Source organism: Phascolarctos cinereus, unplaced genomic scaffold (genome assembly GCF_003287225.1).
Source record: "Phascolarctos cinereus isolate Bilbo 61053 unplaced genomic scaffold, phaCin_HiC Scaffold_2;HRSCAF=192, whole genome shotgun sequence".
In the NCBI taxonomy this organism is placed as follows: Eukaryota; Metazoa; Chordata; class Mammalia; order Diprotodontia; family Phascolarctidae; genus Phascolarctos; species Phascolarctos cinereus.
The window spans coordinates 53,968,482-53,986,726 of record NW_027555625.1 but is presented as its reverse complement, the minus strand read 5'-3'; the positions used below and the strand labels follow the sequence as shown (position 1 = coordinate 53,986,726).

Genomic DNA, 18,245 nt, shown 5'->3' with positions numbered 1-18,245 from the left:
GCTCCCCTTCTGGCTAGGAGGCAGATGTTGTGGGCTCTCAGGGTCTCCTTGCTGTGGCAGTTAACTTACACTGGTCAAAGTTCTGAATAAAATTATCACAGTAGATAATATTATTATTATTAATATTAATATTACCACGCTGGAATCTGGGCATTGGTTGGTAGTGGGGAGTCAGTAACAGTTCTGAACAGGAGCCTGACACCATGATGGCAGGAATCATTCAGGATTATCCTCGTGAACATTTTCAGACTGGATTGGAAGAGGAAGTTATTCTAGGCAGAGATCCTGGTTAGGAGTTACTGAAATAGTACACGCATGAGATGGGAGAGCTGCTCTGAATATAGAACAGACTAAAAATTGATGATGAGCTGGATAAGGGTGGAGAGGGAGGAGTCAAAGATAACTTCAAGAATTATAATTGGGGTGCCTAGGAGAATGAAAGAGGGAAATTAGAAAACCAGGAGGCAGTGTGGTAGAAGGAAGATGACTAATTCAGTACTGCAAGGGTTAAATTCGGGCTGACGGAACACACTGGTTTGTTTGACCTAACAAAACATTGAGGTGCCCGGCAGCCCAATGGGACAAGGGAGAGCCCCTGTTCCAGCTATGGCAGGACCGATACCTTAACTTTACTCGACTTAGTTTCCTGGGTCAAAGTCTTGTCTCTTGTGTGACTGGATTTAAAAAAAAACAAAACACGTGTGTGTCCAGGTGAGACCATCTTCCTTCTGTTCTGACTGTGCACAATCAAAGATGCACCTCCCGTGCTCTGCTCCTCCCTTCGTGTCAAGGAAAAGAGGAGGAAAGTTAAACCCCCACCTTCAGATCAATGTGGTAAAGACCAACTGAGCAGGTGGCCCGATACAGGCAGTCCTGTCTCATTTCTGGCCTCCCTCCCGAAATGTTATGGGTACATGTACACATAAAAATGCATGTTTGTATATGGCTATGTGCACAACTCGGGAAAGTTTTGCAGGTACTCATTACTTAAAAAAAAAAAGCTAGAGAGAAAATCGGTAAAATAGCAGCTAATACTTGGTGGGAGCTGTTCACTTTTTCCCATAAAACAAAATGGAGATGTGATGAAACTGATGATAACAGTTTCACTTGGAATTTAGTTTTCCTGACTCTAACTGGACTACATTTTTTCTCTCCTTTCCAAACCATTAAGATAGTGTCAATTAAAAGCTTCCACTACCAAAACGAGCCATGGGCGTGCATGAAGCATGAATGGAAAGAAGCATCACCAAGTGGCCAAACTGACTGCCAAGATAACTGTAGGAGGGACAACACGCCAACCCCAGGACAGGCCATCCGCTGCGGGCTGTCACAACAATGAATGGAAAAGATGCCTTTGAGTGACTGTGCTCCCCCCAACATCCCTTTGTAGGTTTTAAGGTATCATCAGGAATAGGAAAATTCATTGCCACCAGTCCGGCCCTAACCTTCAAAGACATTAAACAGCCAGTACTGAAATTCCAGAGCATGTCTAGCTTGTCACTACCATTAAATTAAAATGGCTTTCCTAAAGACTTCCTCTCTTCTTTTTGGCTTATGCAAGAATCTGCTGTGCACAATTTTTATATAATTGGAATTTTTACCAACACTCTTTAAGATTTTCTTTTTAATTATCCAGGGCTATGATTTGGTCAGCGTAGGGAAACTCCTACTGTGTAAACTCCTTCCACTAACACAATTCAGCAATTAATTCTTCTGCAACTTGTAGTCAGAGACAAGGTGTGTAGCAGACAGAGGGCCAATCTCAGAATCAGGAAGACCTGAATGAAGTCTTTCCTCGGACTCATACTAATTGCTGGACCAAAAGCGTGTTATTCAATCTCTCAGTAACCCAGGAACCTATAAGATCACCCCTTCAAAAATAACCAAGATGACCCCCAAAAAGGGGGGTATTGGAGGGGCTGTGGGAAAACAGCCACACTAATTCATCATTGGTGATAACTGGTCCAAAGAATTGGTCCAAGAATTACGCAAGAATAGTGACTAAGCTTTTCATTCCCTAATACCCACCAATCCCACAATGGGACCTATACCCAAGAAAGAAAGAGGGAAAAAACAAAGGTCCAATAAATAACAAAGTATTTAGGGTATCATTCTTTGTAGTAGCAAAGAACCGTAAACAAAATGTATGCCCAGTAAACTGGGGAATGGCTAGAACATTACTGCACAGTAAGAAAGAGGGAAGATGAGGAATTCAGAGGAGCATGGAACAATTTATAAAAACTCGCAGGGAGAGATGAACAGAAACAAAAAACAATATACACAGTGACCACAATAATGGCAGTGAAAAAAAATCAGTAAAAGAAAACCACACTCTGAGTAACTGAAAAACCGACAAGGTCCTACAGAACAGTGCCCAGAGAGCTAGACTCGGAGCCAGGAAAGCCGCAGGGTGTGTCCTGCCTCGGAGTCACTAGCTGTGGAACACCACACCGGCTGCTTACCCCGGGGCCTCTGGTCCCTCCTCTGTGGAGTGAGGCGGCTAGGCTGGAGGCCCTGGAGCTCAAATCCATCGCAGACACGTACCAGCTGTGTGACCCTCAGCAGAGCGCTTCACCTCTCTCTCACTCAGTTTCCTCATCCGTAAAATGGGATAATGACAGCACCTACCACACAGGGTTGTTCTGAGGATCCGACGAGATGGTGTTTGTAAAAGCGCTTAGCCCCGTGCCTGGCACACAGTAGGTGCTTTACTGTGATTGTTGTTACCCTGGTCCTCTCCTGCCTCTTAAGCGTCTTTCCCATTCCTGACAGCTTCTCAAACAACTCCCCCCTAGCTCAGGACTCAGCCAGCCTGTGCGCCAGACCTGGAGAATGTCTTATGGAATCAGAGAAGAAAACACGTTATTCAGGACAAAATCAGGGCTGGAAGGCAGGTCTTAAAAGCCAGCTGGCCCACCCCTTTACAACAACATAACGATACCAATGACAGCCAGCACTCGTAAAGCGTGTTAAAGTTCACAAAGTGTTTGACGTGCATTATATTCTTTGATCCTTACAATAGCCCTGTGAAGCAGCTGCTGTCCCCGTATGTAGTATGAAGTAGGTGTCAGCTGCTTGTCCCCATTTGACAGACAATAAAAGAGGTTAAATGACTTGCCTGGCATCACCAAGGCTAGCAAATGTCTAAGGCTAGATTTGAATTCATGTCTTCCTGACTCAGTCCAATGCTCTACCCACTGTATCACCGTGCCGCCCGCAAGAGGTCACGGAGTTCTGCTTGACGGTCTCCTGTGAGGGGGAAGCCCACTTTGCACCAATGAATCCCCTTCCACTCTGGTGTACCCTAATAGTTAGGAAGCGCTCCTCAGACAAGCCTCGATTTGCTCCTCCACACCTTCCATCTGTCCTGCCCACTCGGGCCCCTGGGGCCAAGCAGAATGAGGCTACTCTCCCTTCCACAGGACCCAGCCTTCAGAGACCTGAGGGCAGCCATTGTGCATCCCCAGGTACAATGATTCTTCTCCAGCAGGCACTTTATTCCCTTTACCACCTTGGTGCAGGACAAAACGCAGCACCAGACCCGACATTTGCAAGACTTGGGGCCAAATCTTGCTCCCCCTGAAAAGCTGTTCTACCCAAAAGGCAGCTTAACCTCTCAAGCATCTCTCTAAGCCATTGTGGGCCACAAGTGACTGGCCAATCTGCATCAACAGCAGGAGCCCCCACACCTGGTAGCTCCCCACACCAATGAAATAAGAAAGCAGGGACTTTCTTCTAGCCTTTGTGCAACAGGTATCTGGGCAAGAAGAATTCAGGGACAAAAGATTTCACCTGTTTTTTTACATAATGGGCTTTTACTTAATAAGTGATTGCATGGACAGACATTTCAGGAAGTTGAGTGTCTACCCAAAGGACCACAGACCCTGGAAGATGAGTATATCAGGTAAGCACCTTGTGTAGACAAAGACTTAAGATACCTATGTTATTGACGTGAGAGATGCTAACAGTTTGGTTCCCACAGACGTGACAGGAACACAGGACGTGCAGGGATGTGCAAACAAGATGAGGGAGCCTGGTTTACTGGTTTACACAATCGTGCAAACAGGATGAAAGGGAGGGCAGAACAACCCCACCCAATCATATAGCTGGAAGGATTCTGTGAGCTCCTCTTGAAGGGGGCCCAGGCTGAAACCGGCTCAGCTGGTCACTGACTTTTCACTAACACGCATGCTTAATTCGCTTCGTGCATATTAACTTACAAACCCCATGGGAGCAGACAGCCGCCATTTTCACACATGCGTCGCATGACGAGGGAGGGGAGACACATTAAGAGTAACATGTAAAGGGCAGTCCAGGAAGAGGGACATCCTGTCCGTCCCTAACCAATGGATGAAAGGGAGGGTGGGACAAGGCGGGGTTAACGCCAAATAACCCTCTATATTACATACTTGCTGTGCTTCTGTAATGTATGTGTGCGGCGTCCCATGAGGGAACATACACACCCAATTCTCTTGAGAATTGACAATAAAGGTATGTCTTCTCACTCCACAAATGTGATTTCATTATTACCCAGCTAACTCTTGTTTGGGGAATTCACCAAGACCAATCTCAGGCTGAATTCTGAATTGAGTCTGGGGTCTTTATAACATTAAGGACACAGGAAGGCAGGTAAAAGAAGATGAGACAAAAAAGGGAAGGGAAGCTGCTATCTTTCACCAAGATGGTGCATATGTTATTTCTGGGTCCTACAGGCAACTATGAAGACTGGACTTCGTACAGGAGGGCATCATTACAGAACAGTAGTTAACTGCATTTCATGGACAAGAATCCCAGAGGCGCTGGTTTGCTTTAAACGCAAACACAGAACTGGTAGCCAAGCTTGGGACTGACCTTTACTTTGTCCTTTGTCTTCCAATTTTGGACTCAATGTACACTGTCCCCTTAAAGCCCGTTTGAGTACTTCTGTATACTAAACACAAACCAATAGTTACTTACGGAATGCATTCCTCAAAACCCGGTGGCAGATTGGAACGCTGGAAAACGATGGCTTTCAGGAGGCTTTCTTTCCATTATTCATTTCCCCAGTAACTTCTCCTGGTTTCTGGTTAGCCCGAGCCACTAGAAGAAGATGACTGTCTGACAGCCACTAGGAACAACAATATGGATGGAGCAAAGCCAAGGTGGGATTACAAAGATTCTCTCTGTCCTCTTTCATCTGCAGCCTGCGACTGAGAGGCCAGATTAAAATGGCAACTAAGACTTGGCTTCAACATTGAAAGCCACATGACAACGTCAAGCTGCCTCAGCCAGCTTCAAAGCAGAGCTTCTTTTAAGGGACTTTTTCCCAACAGGAGGTTATGTTTTTGGCTAACACACCCTAAACACAACACAAGCCGAATTAAAATGATAACTGCACCAAAAAGCACCCCAAGTTGTACACTTGTTTGCAAAGTACAAAGAGGGCTTTCTGCAGCTCCACGTACTCTAATGGCTCCTACTTACACCTCATCCCCTACGTGTTCCCACGTAGTCAAGTGTTAATGCATCATTTTCTCCACAAAACAGGAAAAAATAATCAACACTTGCTCAAGAATTAAACATCCACATATTTTAAAACAGGAAATAACAGGGATTATCGGCTTTAGACAATGACTCAACACTGTGTCATTATAACAAAAACCAATTCAAGCTCTTTCTTAAGGCAGTAAAATGAGAACCTTCACTGTGTTTTATTGGGATGAATATATTTTTGCTAAGGAACAGCAGCTTTTCTGTACCTCACTTGTAAAATGGGGGCAAGAAATTACCATAGCTGTCCTCTACAAAAAATATGACAAAAACTACTGTAAAGTAACTGGACAAGATGACACGCTAGGAAAAGTTCTAAAGAATAATGTGGACTAGCAATGGGTTTAAGACACTCTTCTTGTGTTTTCTATGACAATGATGACAGATGAAGACAGAATAAGGAGCTCAGGAGCAGGATCTGAACTCAAAAAGACTTGGGTTCTGCTACTTCCTGTCTACTTCCTAAATGTGAGCCTGAGTGCGACGTGATTTCGCTTCTCTGGGCCTCAGTTTCTTTATCTGCAAAACAATGGGGTTGGAGCAGAGAGCTGCTGAGGACCCTGTCAGTTCTAACTCTATAATCTCATCAATAATAATCACACGCATTTATACAGCACTTTTAAGACTTCCAAATATGATCTCAAACAAGGCGATGGCATCTTAAAAACATTCTGTTAACATTAAGCCTTGGAAAGCCTCTTTATGACTTTCTAAATGGACTCGAGGGCTTGTCTGAGAAGAGGGTAGGAGGGAATGATAAAGCATAAAAGTATAAAGAAATGATGGGGGATACTGACCTTGGTGTTTGTGGATTAACTTTCTCAAAATGGGGGGGGAGAAAGAGTTCAAGTTTCACTGTACAGAATCATTATCAACTCACAGACGAAAAGAATTAACTACACCTACAAACCAATCCACCAGTGGATTGAAACATTCTGCTTTCTTTTCAGACAAGCCCTTCCCATAAGCACGAAAATGAGAGACAGAGAAGTCACCCAAAAGATAACCGACGGAACCAATTATTCTTTCAGAGACAAATTACATTAGTGCCGCTCTCCAGTTCTTCTCTAGCAAATTAACTGCGGTCTGAAGCCATTTTCACCTTGCACGTGCACGATAACCTCTGTATGTCATTAGTCTGACACCTCCAGGTCTCGAGCTAATCAGAGCAAGCCCAACACCGTTGCTTTCCAGTGCTCCTAAAAAGAGGCATTAAGCATCTCCCTTTCACCCTGCAATGATCCTCCCTAAGGTAGGACAGGTACCTGGATTTGAACAGACCATTAAATGAAAGACTTCACTAATTCCCTAACAAAACAGTCACCTTTCTTGCTCATTTCACTATCCCAAGGTAGCTTCCTGTTCACTGTTCTAAAAAGCACAGATAGTAGGATACCTTTCTGATAGACAGGGTGTCCCAAAAGTCTTAGTGCAGTTTACTGTCGGGCTTGAAATTGCATTAAGACTTTTGGGATACCTCATTACTTCACAAAGCTCAAGGTCTTTTCTGTTTAATTATGGTGAAAGTAATGGTGCTCCTTAATTCCTGATTTTAAATCTGACTGATTCCACCATGTTGGTACTTCCCTTGTCTCAAGAATTTGTTATTGTTGTTGGTTTTTTTTTGGGGGGGGGGTTGGGCAATGGGGGTTAAGTTAACCCTGAGGGTTAAGCCCAGGGTCACATGGCTAGTAAGTGTTATGTGTCTGAGGCCGGATTCGAACTCAGGTTCTCCTGAATCCAGGGCCAGTGCTCTATCCACTGCGCCACTTAGCTACCCTGCTTTTTTTTTTAATGGCTCAGAATTTGGGAGGGAAAAATCCTAAGAGAATGAGTATTGGCTCCTAGTAGGCTCACACAGGCCCCCACAGAGGCAGGCTTTGACAACTTTCCAAGAGAAAAATCACATTATAAATATCACATTATAAATACGTATGTAAATCCAAAGTCTGATAAAAGACAAAGATAGGACCAGGGTTATCATCTACGCCATTCTGTTAGCCTTAAATATCCGGGTCTATCTAAGTGGAACTTAAAGGCTTCTCCCTACCCTGCCCTTGCCTCTTCTACTAACTCTCTGTGAGCCAGACATTGAAGGAAGGCTTCTGTTAGCCTTATACCACAACTCTGCAGGGTGTAGCTCCATTACAGGCAATCTCAGGAACCAGAATCCACCTTTAAAGAAAAAACAGATGGCCCAATGGAAAAAAAAATGCATTAAAATATGACAGATGTGGATGTTGAGAGTAGGGGAAGATGAGAACAGCCACGCCCAACGCTGATCAAGGCAGACAGTGGAGCGCAGTTACACAAAGCCATGTGGCAGAAGGCGTCCCATCGAGGTGACACATACATCTGTAGACAAAGGTACTCCAAACCCATTACATAAAAGGTTTGTCTTTCAGTCACACATGGAAGTAACTTTTTGAGGGTCCTGTGTCTCTCCACCGTGCCTAGTTGTGGCATTTCTGAGAGCAAACCTAACCATTTAGGAAGAAATAACACAGGTGGGAAACCAGCAGCAAAGACTTGGGCAGGGCCTCAGGCATCTTACTTGATTTGTTCCCAAGTCCTGGTGGCCAAATGCAGGACCCAGAGATCTTTATAGTGGTAGAACTGCTCTCCATCAGGAGAAGCAAATTCTCCTCCAAACACCCACAGCTGTCCGCCTCCCTGAGGGACCACTGCTGCCTGCAGAGAGAGAAGACAGAGAGAGGCTGGGGTTACCCATCTGCGCCATTCTGTACAACAACAGAAGAAAAGACCACTCCCCGTCTGACTCCCACGCTGACCCCATACACGGGGTCATTAATGATCATTGCTGCATTCATTCCTTCTTCATGACAGACCAAAGCGTAGCGCCAACAGGCACAGTCCTCCTGCCCAGGCCCTCACGTTCTGGCACCTGGGCACTGAACCAGAGCTGTGGCAAAGACTCCCTCTTCAGATTCCCTCATACTGACTCCTCTGTGATACATGAGGATATGAGCTCAAGGGCCAGGGCAGCTTCAGGATTGTCTGATGAATAACCCTCATGAATTAACAGCCTAAGAGGAGCAAATCATTCCTGGGGCATAGGAGAAGCATCGTTCACGCCTCTTCTCCAGCCTAGAGTGAAGCAGTAATGCAAGCACTGACCATGGGGTCCCTGCAGACCGCTGTGCACACCTGCTGGAAGGCAGATTCTCCATCCCTGCAGGGTCATCCCTGGAGAGCTGCCAGAAAGGAGCATACGAGTGTCAACCCCGGTTCAGTTCCTCCTCACCTCATCGCTTCAGAGAACCTCAACAGCCTCATCCCATCCCACTTCCTTGCCCTGCTCGTACTCAGCTCCTCCTTTTCATGCCATCCTCTTTCCTTCCTCCCCACCTCCTTTCCCCTTCTCCACCTCACAGAAGTCTTTCTCCTCCTCTGGCTTTTCACATCCTTCACTTCAAATCCTTCTCCTTCTCTGTGTCCTCCTTCAACTCTCAAGTCCTTCCATGTTTCCCCTCCCCAGGCCCAATCTCTGGCCTTCTTTTCCAATTCCAAACCCTCCAAATGACCTTCTCGTATCATTCTCTGCTCAAGTCTTTCTCCTGGCTCCTCTCACACAACCTTCTCCCACAAATGCCAGAAGTGAAATCTAGGGACCAGCTCCCCTAGAAAACCCACTCTGGCAGCTCTGCTCATGGACAGTGACTCCCAAGTCAGTGAAAACAATGACAGACTTGGAGTAAGAAGGCCTGGGCTCAAATCCCCGCTAGCCATTTCTCTGGCAAGGCCAGAGAAAACTGAATTTCAAGTCAGAAGGCCTGGGTTCAATGCCTCTCTCCAGTGTGTCCGACCTGGGTGACCTAGGACAAGGGACCTGACATCTCTGGGCCTCAAAGGCCATCTGGTCCAAATATCCCATTTTACTGATGAGGAAACTGAAGCCAAGAATGTTGGAGGGAATTCTGCAAGGTCCCACAGGCAGGAAGGAGTGGAGCTGGGATTCAAATACACGGCCCTTTCCTCCAGCTTTAGCGTTGCTCCTGCGCTACGATGACTAAAAAATGAAGGACGAAACTGGATGGATGACTTATAATGTCCCTTCCAGCAGGAGAGCTATGATCCTAAGACCTCTCCGAACTGTGGCTGTAAGACGAGGGGACTACATGCACCACTTATTTCATGGTGAGAGGAGGGCACTTCGCAGACTGTAGAGTACTATGTAATGTGAGCTGTCCTTCCTACAAACTCTCTAAGCCCAAATCTAGGAAGAAAGGCATGTGTAGAGGAGCCTTTGTCACTGTGGGTGCTTCAAGAACCTATCATTTGGCGAATGCCAGAGTTATCTCAATGACACAGATGATAACCACTGCATCACTCAGATGGATTTCAGGAGTTGTCACTAAAAAATTCATTTTCCTACAGCCAGCCTGATGACGACTTTCCATCTTATACATTTTTAAACTATTAGGCCTAGATAAAATATTAGAAATCTCCAGTATGGGAGCTCTTCACTTGGAGTCCATGGACCCAGAAGGGCCTGAAGGCAGATAGGTATCAAGGCGTCTGAAAGCTGAAGTGGGAAAAAAATCTGCCTCTTCATCTCAAGAGAACAGGGTTCTTGTAAAAACCTCTATGTTTTATTGTATGTATTTTATAAACACCACAGACTCCCCAGACAGCTGCCAAGGAGTCTATGACATGCAAAACGCTAAGAGCCCCTGCTCTATCAACACCTTCATTTTCCAGATGCAAACACCAAGCTCGAGTGTTAACTGGTCTGGTTCTGTGGCCAAAGAGAAGCACCAGACAGTGGTGGCAGAACCAGTTACAAGGAGGCAGAATTAAGTAACTGCAGAGGACGTCACCAACCATGAGAGACTGAGGAAAAAAACCCTGCAATTCAGGTATCCCCAAATTCTCCAGGTGACAGAGGTGGATGACAAAGTCTTAGCAGAAGAAAAAATTCTAACTACTCCCTGACCACGACTAACCAGGAAAAGGACAAGAGACCCAAATCCAGGAATAGAGACTGAGGAATGCCTGCTGTTACTCTTGAGGCTCACTCCTGTGTCCAACAACAGACAGTCCTTAACTTTCAAGGGCACCAAGAAGCTTCGAAATGTCAGAGTAATTTCTATACATCAGAAGCAAGGTGTTCACCTGTGGTCTGGCACATTCGTGCTGGCTCTGACTAAGGAGAGGGAATTGCCGGGGAGAAGCCCGTGATGCAGCACCTCTGATGATAAGATTTCAAGACAACACACAGGCGACCTCACCAAGATCTGAGTTTTCTGTATCGTCGTGATTATTTTTAAAGGGCAGAGGGAAGATCCGGTCTGTTGCAGCAACCTGCTCGTCTGTTCAGATGGAATCGCCGGCATGCCACCTGCTGGACAGCACAACCTCCAAGCAGCCCTCACTCCTACCTGTGGTCCCTACTACCTTAGGTGAGCAGGGCAATGCTTAGAAGTCTCTCACCATAGCCTGGGGATCAATCTTCAGTCTTGGAGGGTCAGGCAGTAACATACAGGTTCCACCATGGCTGGAAACCTTCAAGTTTATCTCTGTATGATGTTTAGTAAAAAGTATGGCACAAGCAGAAGGCGAAAGAGATCAGAGGAGGACAGTTAGAGACAGAAGCAGTAACTGAGCAAGGGGAAGAAGAGAAGGACTCAGGCAGAAGACGACAGTAAGACAAGTATATAAGACAAGGAAGTGCTTAGTTTAAACTATCTCTGGCCACCCTCTCCAGTACTGCATCCTCCTCTCATGAGAGAAGGGAATAAGCATTTATACAGTGCCTACTATATGCCAGGACTGTGATAAGCTCTTTATAATCATTATATCATTTATCCTCACAACAACCCTGTAAGGTAGGTGTTATAATGATCCCTAATTTACAGTTGAAGAAACTGAGGCAGACAGTGGTTAAGTGACCAGTCTGTAAGTGTCTGAGGCTGGATCTGAACTCACGTCTTCCTGACTCCAGACCCAGGGCTCCAGAGGCCTCATCACACAATGGGGCCAGAACACAGAGGAGGCATTCCGTTTCGTGGCAGATCGATCCTGCACCACTATCCCACTCCCTCTGAGGTTCATTCAGGACATTTACACCCCCTGGTCCAGGTGCTCAGCACAACCATCCCTCCACCAGCCAGGGGTTTGGTGTCTGGCTCACAGTCTCTTCCCAACACTAACCTCGCCTGAACTCATGTCCTTGAATGTCTGCACTGACATCCATCTCAGTTCATCGACCTCAGCCCCTGCAAACTTTCCTTTTTGATCAATCATGGCTCTGGGGCAGTTGACCTTAGATCTTCACAGTTCAGATTTCACCCTCATGAATAACTGATAACTCCACAGCAAACCATATGATACAGCAAAAATAATTCCATGATAGTGAATCACTTTGGGCCTCAGTTTCTTCATCGGTTAAATGGATGAGGCAGACTAGATGGGTTCTAAGTTCACACCTAACCTTAAATCAGATATCCCAAAAACCCCTCCAAATACCTGTAAAAAATGGCTCTAAACAAATTCTAGAGCAGCAGAACCCCAGTAAGACAGAGTGAAACAAATTTCCAGCCCAAGACAACTTGGATGGTTGAATGGAAAGGTCTACTGTGCTGGGCTGGGAGAGGAGCACAGTTCAGCGTAGGCCACATAGGCAGAGACCAGGCCTCAGCAAACCTGGACTGAATCACGGGCAACTGTGGCGGTTTCCAGACTTCTCAACCCACAAACACCACAAGACAGCTTAGAAGATCAGTAGGAAAGGTCTGTTGGACTGTGGTGAGAAAGAAGCTCAGTCCAGCCCCAGCCCTGGAGTAGCCCTGGGGCAGCGGCTACTTCCGGACTCAGCCCACAGACAGAGTGGGGATCGAGTGGCTGATCAGAGGGCGATTGCAGGGATCTCTTTGCTGGTACTGAGGCAGGATTCTCTTGCTTTGCCCATGCTTGGATCTGGGTCACAGTCCTGGCTGGCGGTCCTGGGGCAAGGAGGAGTGCTGGCATGGCGGAGCTTGTGGTGGCAGTGGAGAGAGAATCCTCCCCACAGTTCCAAGGCAGAAAAGTGGGCTTCTGGTCACTCATAGACCAAAGCACAGGCCAGGGAGTAAACACTTCACCCTTGATCGTACCACCTCAGAAGAATGGGAAATTTACAGGTCCCTAAAAGTATCTCTGAACAAAACCCCAGAAACTTGGGTGGGACAGTACATTCTCCACATTGGAAGCAGACCCCTACCTTAACAAAGAGTTTAATACCCAAGTAATTGGCTGGGAACATGAGCAAACAGCACAAAGAAAGTCAGACCACAGAATCTTACTTTGGTGACAAAGAAGATCAAAACATACAACTAGAAGACAACAAAGTCAAAGTACCTACATTCAAAGCCTCCAAGAAAACTATGAATTGGTCCCAGGCCATTGAAGAGCTCAAATAGGATTCTGAAAAGCAAGTAAGAGAAGTAACCGGGGTGGGGGTGGGGGGGATTAGAATGAAAGGAAATATAGTTTTTCACAACATGGCTATTAAGGAAGTGTTTTGCATGACTACACATGTATAATCTGTATCAAGCTGCTTGCCTTCTCAATGAGGGTGAGCAGAGAGGAAGGGAGAGAATATGGAACCCAAAGTTTTAAAAACAAATGTGAAAAACTGTTTTTACATGCAACTGGGAAATAAGATATACAGGCAATAGGGTATAGAAATCTATCCTGCCCTACAGGAAAACAGAAGAGGAAGGGGATAAGAGAATGGGGACAGGGTTGTGATATAAAGGAGGGCAGATTAGGGGAAGGGGTATTCAGAATGCATACTGTCTTGGGGTGGGGAGAGGGGAGAGATAAGAAAAAATTTTGGAACTCAAAATCTTTGGAAGTGAATGTTGAAAACTAAAAATAAATGAATTTTAAAAAATTAAATTAAATTAAAATCAGATATTCCTCCCTCTGATCATAAGTAACTCCTTCTCCCACTTTTGCCCTTGACCTCTTCTTTATCTTTCTGAAAGCATCCAGGCTTCCTTGTTTTCCCAATCCCTCATCCGTGACCTGGCCTCACTTTCCCCGCTTCAGGTCTAACCCTCCTGTCGGCCAGGCTGTCCGTACACTAGCCTAGGCTCTCGATCCTGCGTTATTTTATGTTCCTGACTAGCCCTGAGTTATGCCCTGATTCTGCCTGAACAACGATCCATTCCTTTAATGTGCCACAATTCAACCATTCCTCCAGTGCTGGACATCTGGAGACTTCATCCAGTTCTTTTTCACAATTATACACAATTATCACAAAAATCTTTGAAAAGTTAACTCTTTTGGGGGGTTCTTAATGACACTTTTAGGACATATCCCCTAAATACCGCCTTCATTTACCAAATTCTAACAAGCAGGACAAATAAATGATCCAAACTTATTTCATGTTGTACATAATCTCTCAAAGAGAAATGAGGGCTAATTAAACTGACACCAAGAACCAGGAAAAATCACGCCATGTTATGACTTCTGTTCCCGTGCAATCCTTGTCTCATCTTCTACAGCGTCTGACTCGATGTGCTGGAAGCTTTCCTCTGAACCTCTTAACATGTTATATGCAGGGAGAAGAAATAATTGCTTGTTAATTGAAAAAAAATTAATTAAAAAAACACATTTGGTCTCATACTTGGGCTTAAGTGCCTGTTATCCCTTGTCCTTGCTACATGACCATCTGGGCTCCTTTTTAGTTTACATGCACCATGAATACTGTCTTTTACAGAACTTCTTCCATGTGAGACATCCTTGGAACATGGAGCTATTTGGTTACATCGCACCCCACCCCACTCCTGAGGCATTTTTCCATTTTCACCCATCATTCTGAGTCTTTGAAGACCACAGTACAGCCCCAGAAGGAGGCAATGTTAAAAAGGGGGGCAGAGAACAGCCTGGGGTCACTGGAAGCACCCCTAGGATTCCATACACAGTCCAGTTCGCCATCCTCTTTCACTGTGGGCCCAGCTAACAACGACAACAACAACCAGCCTCTGTAGAGCTCTCCAAGGTCTGTGAAGAACCTCACAAAGATTCTCACAATTACCCTGGGTAGGAGGTGCTACTGTTCTCCTCATTTTAGAGATGAGAATAAACACCCTACCACACTAAGATAACGCATCCTAACATTAAATTTAAAAGAACCTTAAGAAAATTAAATCTGGCAGAATTAATATTAAGTAGACGTCATTACCATCCAAACAACTCTTTGAAAACTGCTAATTCACATACGGCCTATTCTGTAATTCTCTGTTAAAAAGAATATTCCATTAACTGCTGCATCCCCTGGCCCATTCCCAAACATTCCAGATAAATGGGAGTCGGCCACCACCATCTCAGACATTCAAGCAGCCAATAAGGGCTAGTAAACACTTGAGACTGATTCTCTGAGATCACAAGTGGTTCTAAGTCTGGATACTTCAAGGACGGCACCTCCCTTGCCAGGTCAGTAACAAACAGGTCTGCTACGATCTGCAAAGACAACAGCAATTCACCCTATGTACAAAACAGTAGGTTTTCTGAACTTTGCATGGCACATTTCCCAAACGGTGATGGCTGAAGATGCAACTACTGTTATGATTTTCTATATTACTATATAGACTGCGGAAAAGCATTGCAAAATATTCGTGTTACTGACTGAATAACTGTTGGAAAATCCAAGGGCCCAGCATAGTGCAGTAATTTCACTCTTGTAGGGCTAGGTTACAAAGAAGAGATTATGAAAAGCAAAGATCTCCCTCCCCCTGCTGATAATCGTATAGTCCAGCCTTCTAAGCCCCTAACTGTTGGGAAGCAGACCCAGATAGCAAGACGGTATGAAGGGGTCCTGAACCAAACAACAACCACAGGCCTTAGATCTTTTTTTTTCTCCCCAAGATTCTTCAGAATGGGGATGAAGAAGGCCCAGGTAAGAACTACCCTGGCCTCCAGGAATGGGAAGGGTTAGTGATGAAGATCCTCTCCTGAGATTCCAATGAGCTCCAGACTTAGTTGACTCCAATGAGAGACTGACCAGGTAATATCCTGATAGTGTTCTCACATGAAGTTTGTGGGGTTGTTTTTTGTTTGTTTGTTCCGCACTTTTCTGGTTGTGTGTTAGTAAAGCAAAATTTTCTGTTCCCTCTTAAATTTAAAAACCAAGATGGGTGCTGCTGCTATTTGAAGCCTCAAGCCTCTACAGGAGACCTTTTTATCCACGGTTCTTATTTTCTCATAAGATTGGAAGCTGAGAGGGACCTGGGGGATCATCTGGTGCATTTCCCTCATTTTAAAAGATGAGGAAACTGGACCCAGTTCGAGTACAGTCACACCAGTGTAAACACAGAGCTGAGACTTTAACCCAGATATTTCCATGCCAAACCCAAGGCTCTTCCATCTTCTTTTCTTCACTTTTCTTCCTCTCTTCTTACTAACTTTGCAATGAGCAACTCATGAAAAGTCTGATTTTGCTCTTAATTCATTCTGCCTAGTGCAGCTCTTAGGCCATAATAAATTAACTGACTAATGGGCTACCCAGGCACTTCTAAATCAGTAGCTCTCAGGGCCGTCTGGCCAGCAGCAGGGCACAGACTGCTCTGACCCAGACACTGCAAACCACAGAACCCCCCATTCAAGTGGACTGCATCCAGGACTGTGCATCTAAGAAGCATTTCTCTACTTCCCATCAATAAAGGTAGGTAGGCAGTCCCAAACAAAGCAAACACCCCTATCTCATCGGACCACAGGAATTCAAAGTTGGAAAGCACCACTCAAGTCCTGTAGTCCAAATTCTTCATTTTACAGATGAGGAAAACTGAGGCCAACAGGGCTCACTTCCCTCCCTGAGGTCTCACTTTAAATCATGGCTTTTCTACTGAGGGCACCTGTATAGGTCACATTTCTCTATCAGCTCCCAAGGAAGCTTTGTGGTTTCAGGGGAATGTTTCTGCTTTCAAACCCATAAAAACCATGATGTTCTCTAGCTCAGGACACGAATGGCAAGTTCAGCTGAACAAAGGCACCTCTCAAATTTAAAGGGTGCTTAGACGTCTGTGAAATGAATGACTCTGAATGAGCCACGAGGAGCAGCCCTGAGATGGCCAGGCGAGGGACAGTAGTCTGAAAGCTCTTGGCCCTAGGCACTCTCTGAGGCCAACATGGGCAGAAGCTTAGGGCACAATGAAGCTCAGCTCACACCACTGGGTCACTGAAGACACTGCCTTTCCTTAGGGCTAATCACAGGATCACCACAGCAGTGTGACAGTTAAGCTACGAGCTCATTTTCCATTCTAAACCCTTGCTTTACACTTGTCTGAAACTTGTGCAAAAAGTAAATTTTTCTGTGGGGAGTCTCAACACCAATTTTGACTTGGAAAAAAAGAAAATCTTTTAAAATTATTTAAAAATAATCTGGAAGTTTAATAAAGGTCAAAACGACCTCCTCAGATTCTTTAACAAGACGTATTAATCAGTAAATCTAACAAGTTCTTTGTTTAAAAGAAATCAGCTTCCAGAAAGAATGGCAATGAACAGCTATGTAGCTATTTAAGTAGTATTTATGTAGCACTTTAAGGTTTGTAAAAATAACAATAATACAACTATAACCTCATTTTATCTTCATGACAACCCTGAGAAGTGGGTGCTATTATTACTCCCATTTTACAGATGAGGAAACTAAGGCAGACAGAGGTTGTGACTTGATAGAGTCACCCATCCGGGAAGTGTGGCCAGATCAGGACTCCCTGACCCTGGGTCAAGTTCCCTGTAAGAACTGAAAACATAACCCAGTCCACCACTCCCACACATCACTGTTATGCAAACTTCTTAAGAAATAAAGGAAGGACTCAATCTTTATTGACTGGGTGACTTTTAAAAACCTAATTGCAAAACACACTAGCTCCCCCTCCTAAAAAATGTACAAAGTACACAGAATGAGACTGAAACTACACAGAGACCCTGAACTGAACACGACTCGGTCCTGTGGCATAGCCCACGTATACAGACTGCGCAATGAGCTTAGCTGCCGTGTGTCTAAGCAATAACCAATCCCAGACCTTCCTTCCATCACAACCTACTGGTTTCTATTCTCCAAACTCTGGGGTGAAATCCTCTTCACTGTAATGCAAGCACTGCTGCTTTTATCTGCTCGCTAAGCTTCCAGATCACCAGGCGCATGGGCTTCTGATTCCATCTTTAAATGTACTTCTGCAGACAATAGATGTTCCAATCTTTCCAAATTTTAGGGGCAGGGGAAATGAGGTCAGATTGTTCACTGCTTCCCAAAGCTAATCAACAGTGGGGATTTATGAGGTCCTGAGCTAGCTAGAGGTCACAGTGCTGGTGCCTCCTGAGACACACACGAACTCTGGGTCTGACAGTCACCCCACTCAAGCCCTGAAGACAGACCCACAGAAGGTGCCCTAGTCCGAGCTTCTTTGTACAATACTGTACAGCTGAGGAAACTGAGGCCTAGAGAAGTTAAATAACTTTCCCAAGATCACACAGATCCAACAGCAAAGCCAGGGCTCTGCTACTGTGACATATCACCTCCGAAATCATAGAGTTCAGTTGCCACAATCTGGTATTTCTCTAACCCTTCAGGTTTGGCACATGACTGGGCCAACTTTTCACCTGTTGCTTAAATATATAAAATATTAGATAATATATGTTATCAACAGTAATAGCATAGATATTGAACAAGGAGAAGTATTGAATACCTTTACCACAGTAATTTTTTC

The 18,245-nt window shown here is 45.0% G+C and overlaps 1 protein-coding gene across 6 annotated transcripts in view; it reads right to left on the bottom strand.

Moving 5' to 3' along the window:
• KLHDC4 (kelch domain containing 4) overlaps positions 1-18,245 on the bottom strand; it is a 90,577-nt gene that overhangs the window by 53,566 nt on the left and 18,766 nt on the right. For 4 of the 6 annotated variants that reach the window (XM_020989204.2, XM_020989205.2, XM_078149395.1 and 1 more), the window contains exon 5: positions 8,084-8,220. The exons of the other annotated variants lie outside the window; for them this stretch is intronic. In XM_020989204.2, the coding sequence (XP_020844863.1) occupies positions 8,084-8,220 (137 nt within the window). The remainder of the gene's footprint in view (positions 1-8,083; positions 8,221-18,245) is intronic. 6 annotated transcript variants of the gene reach the window in all.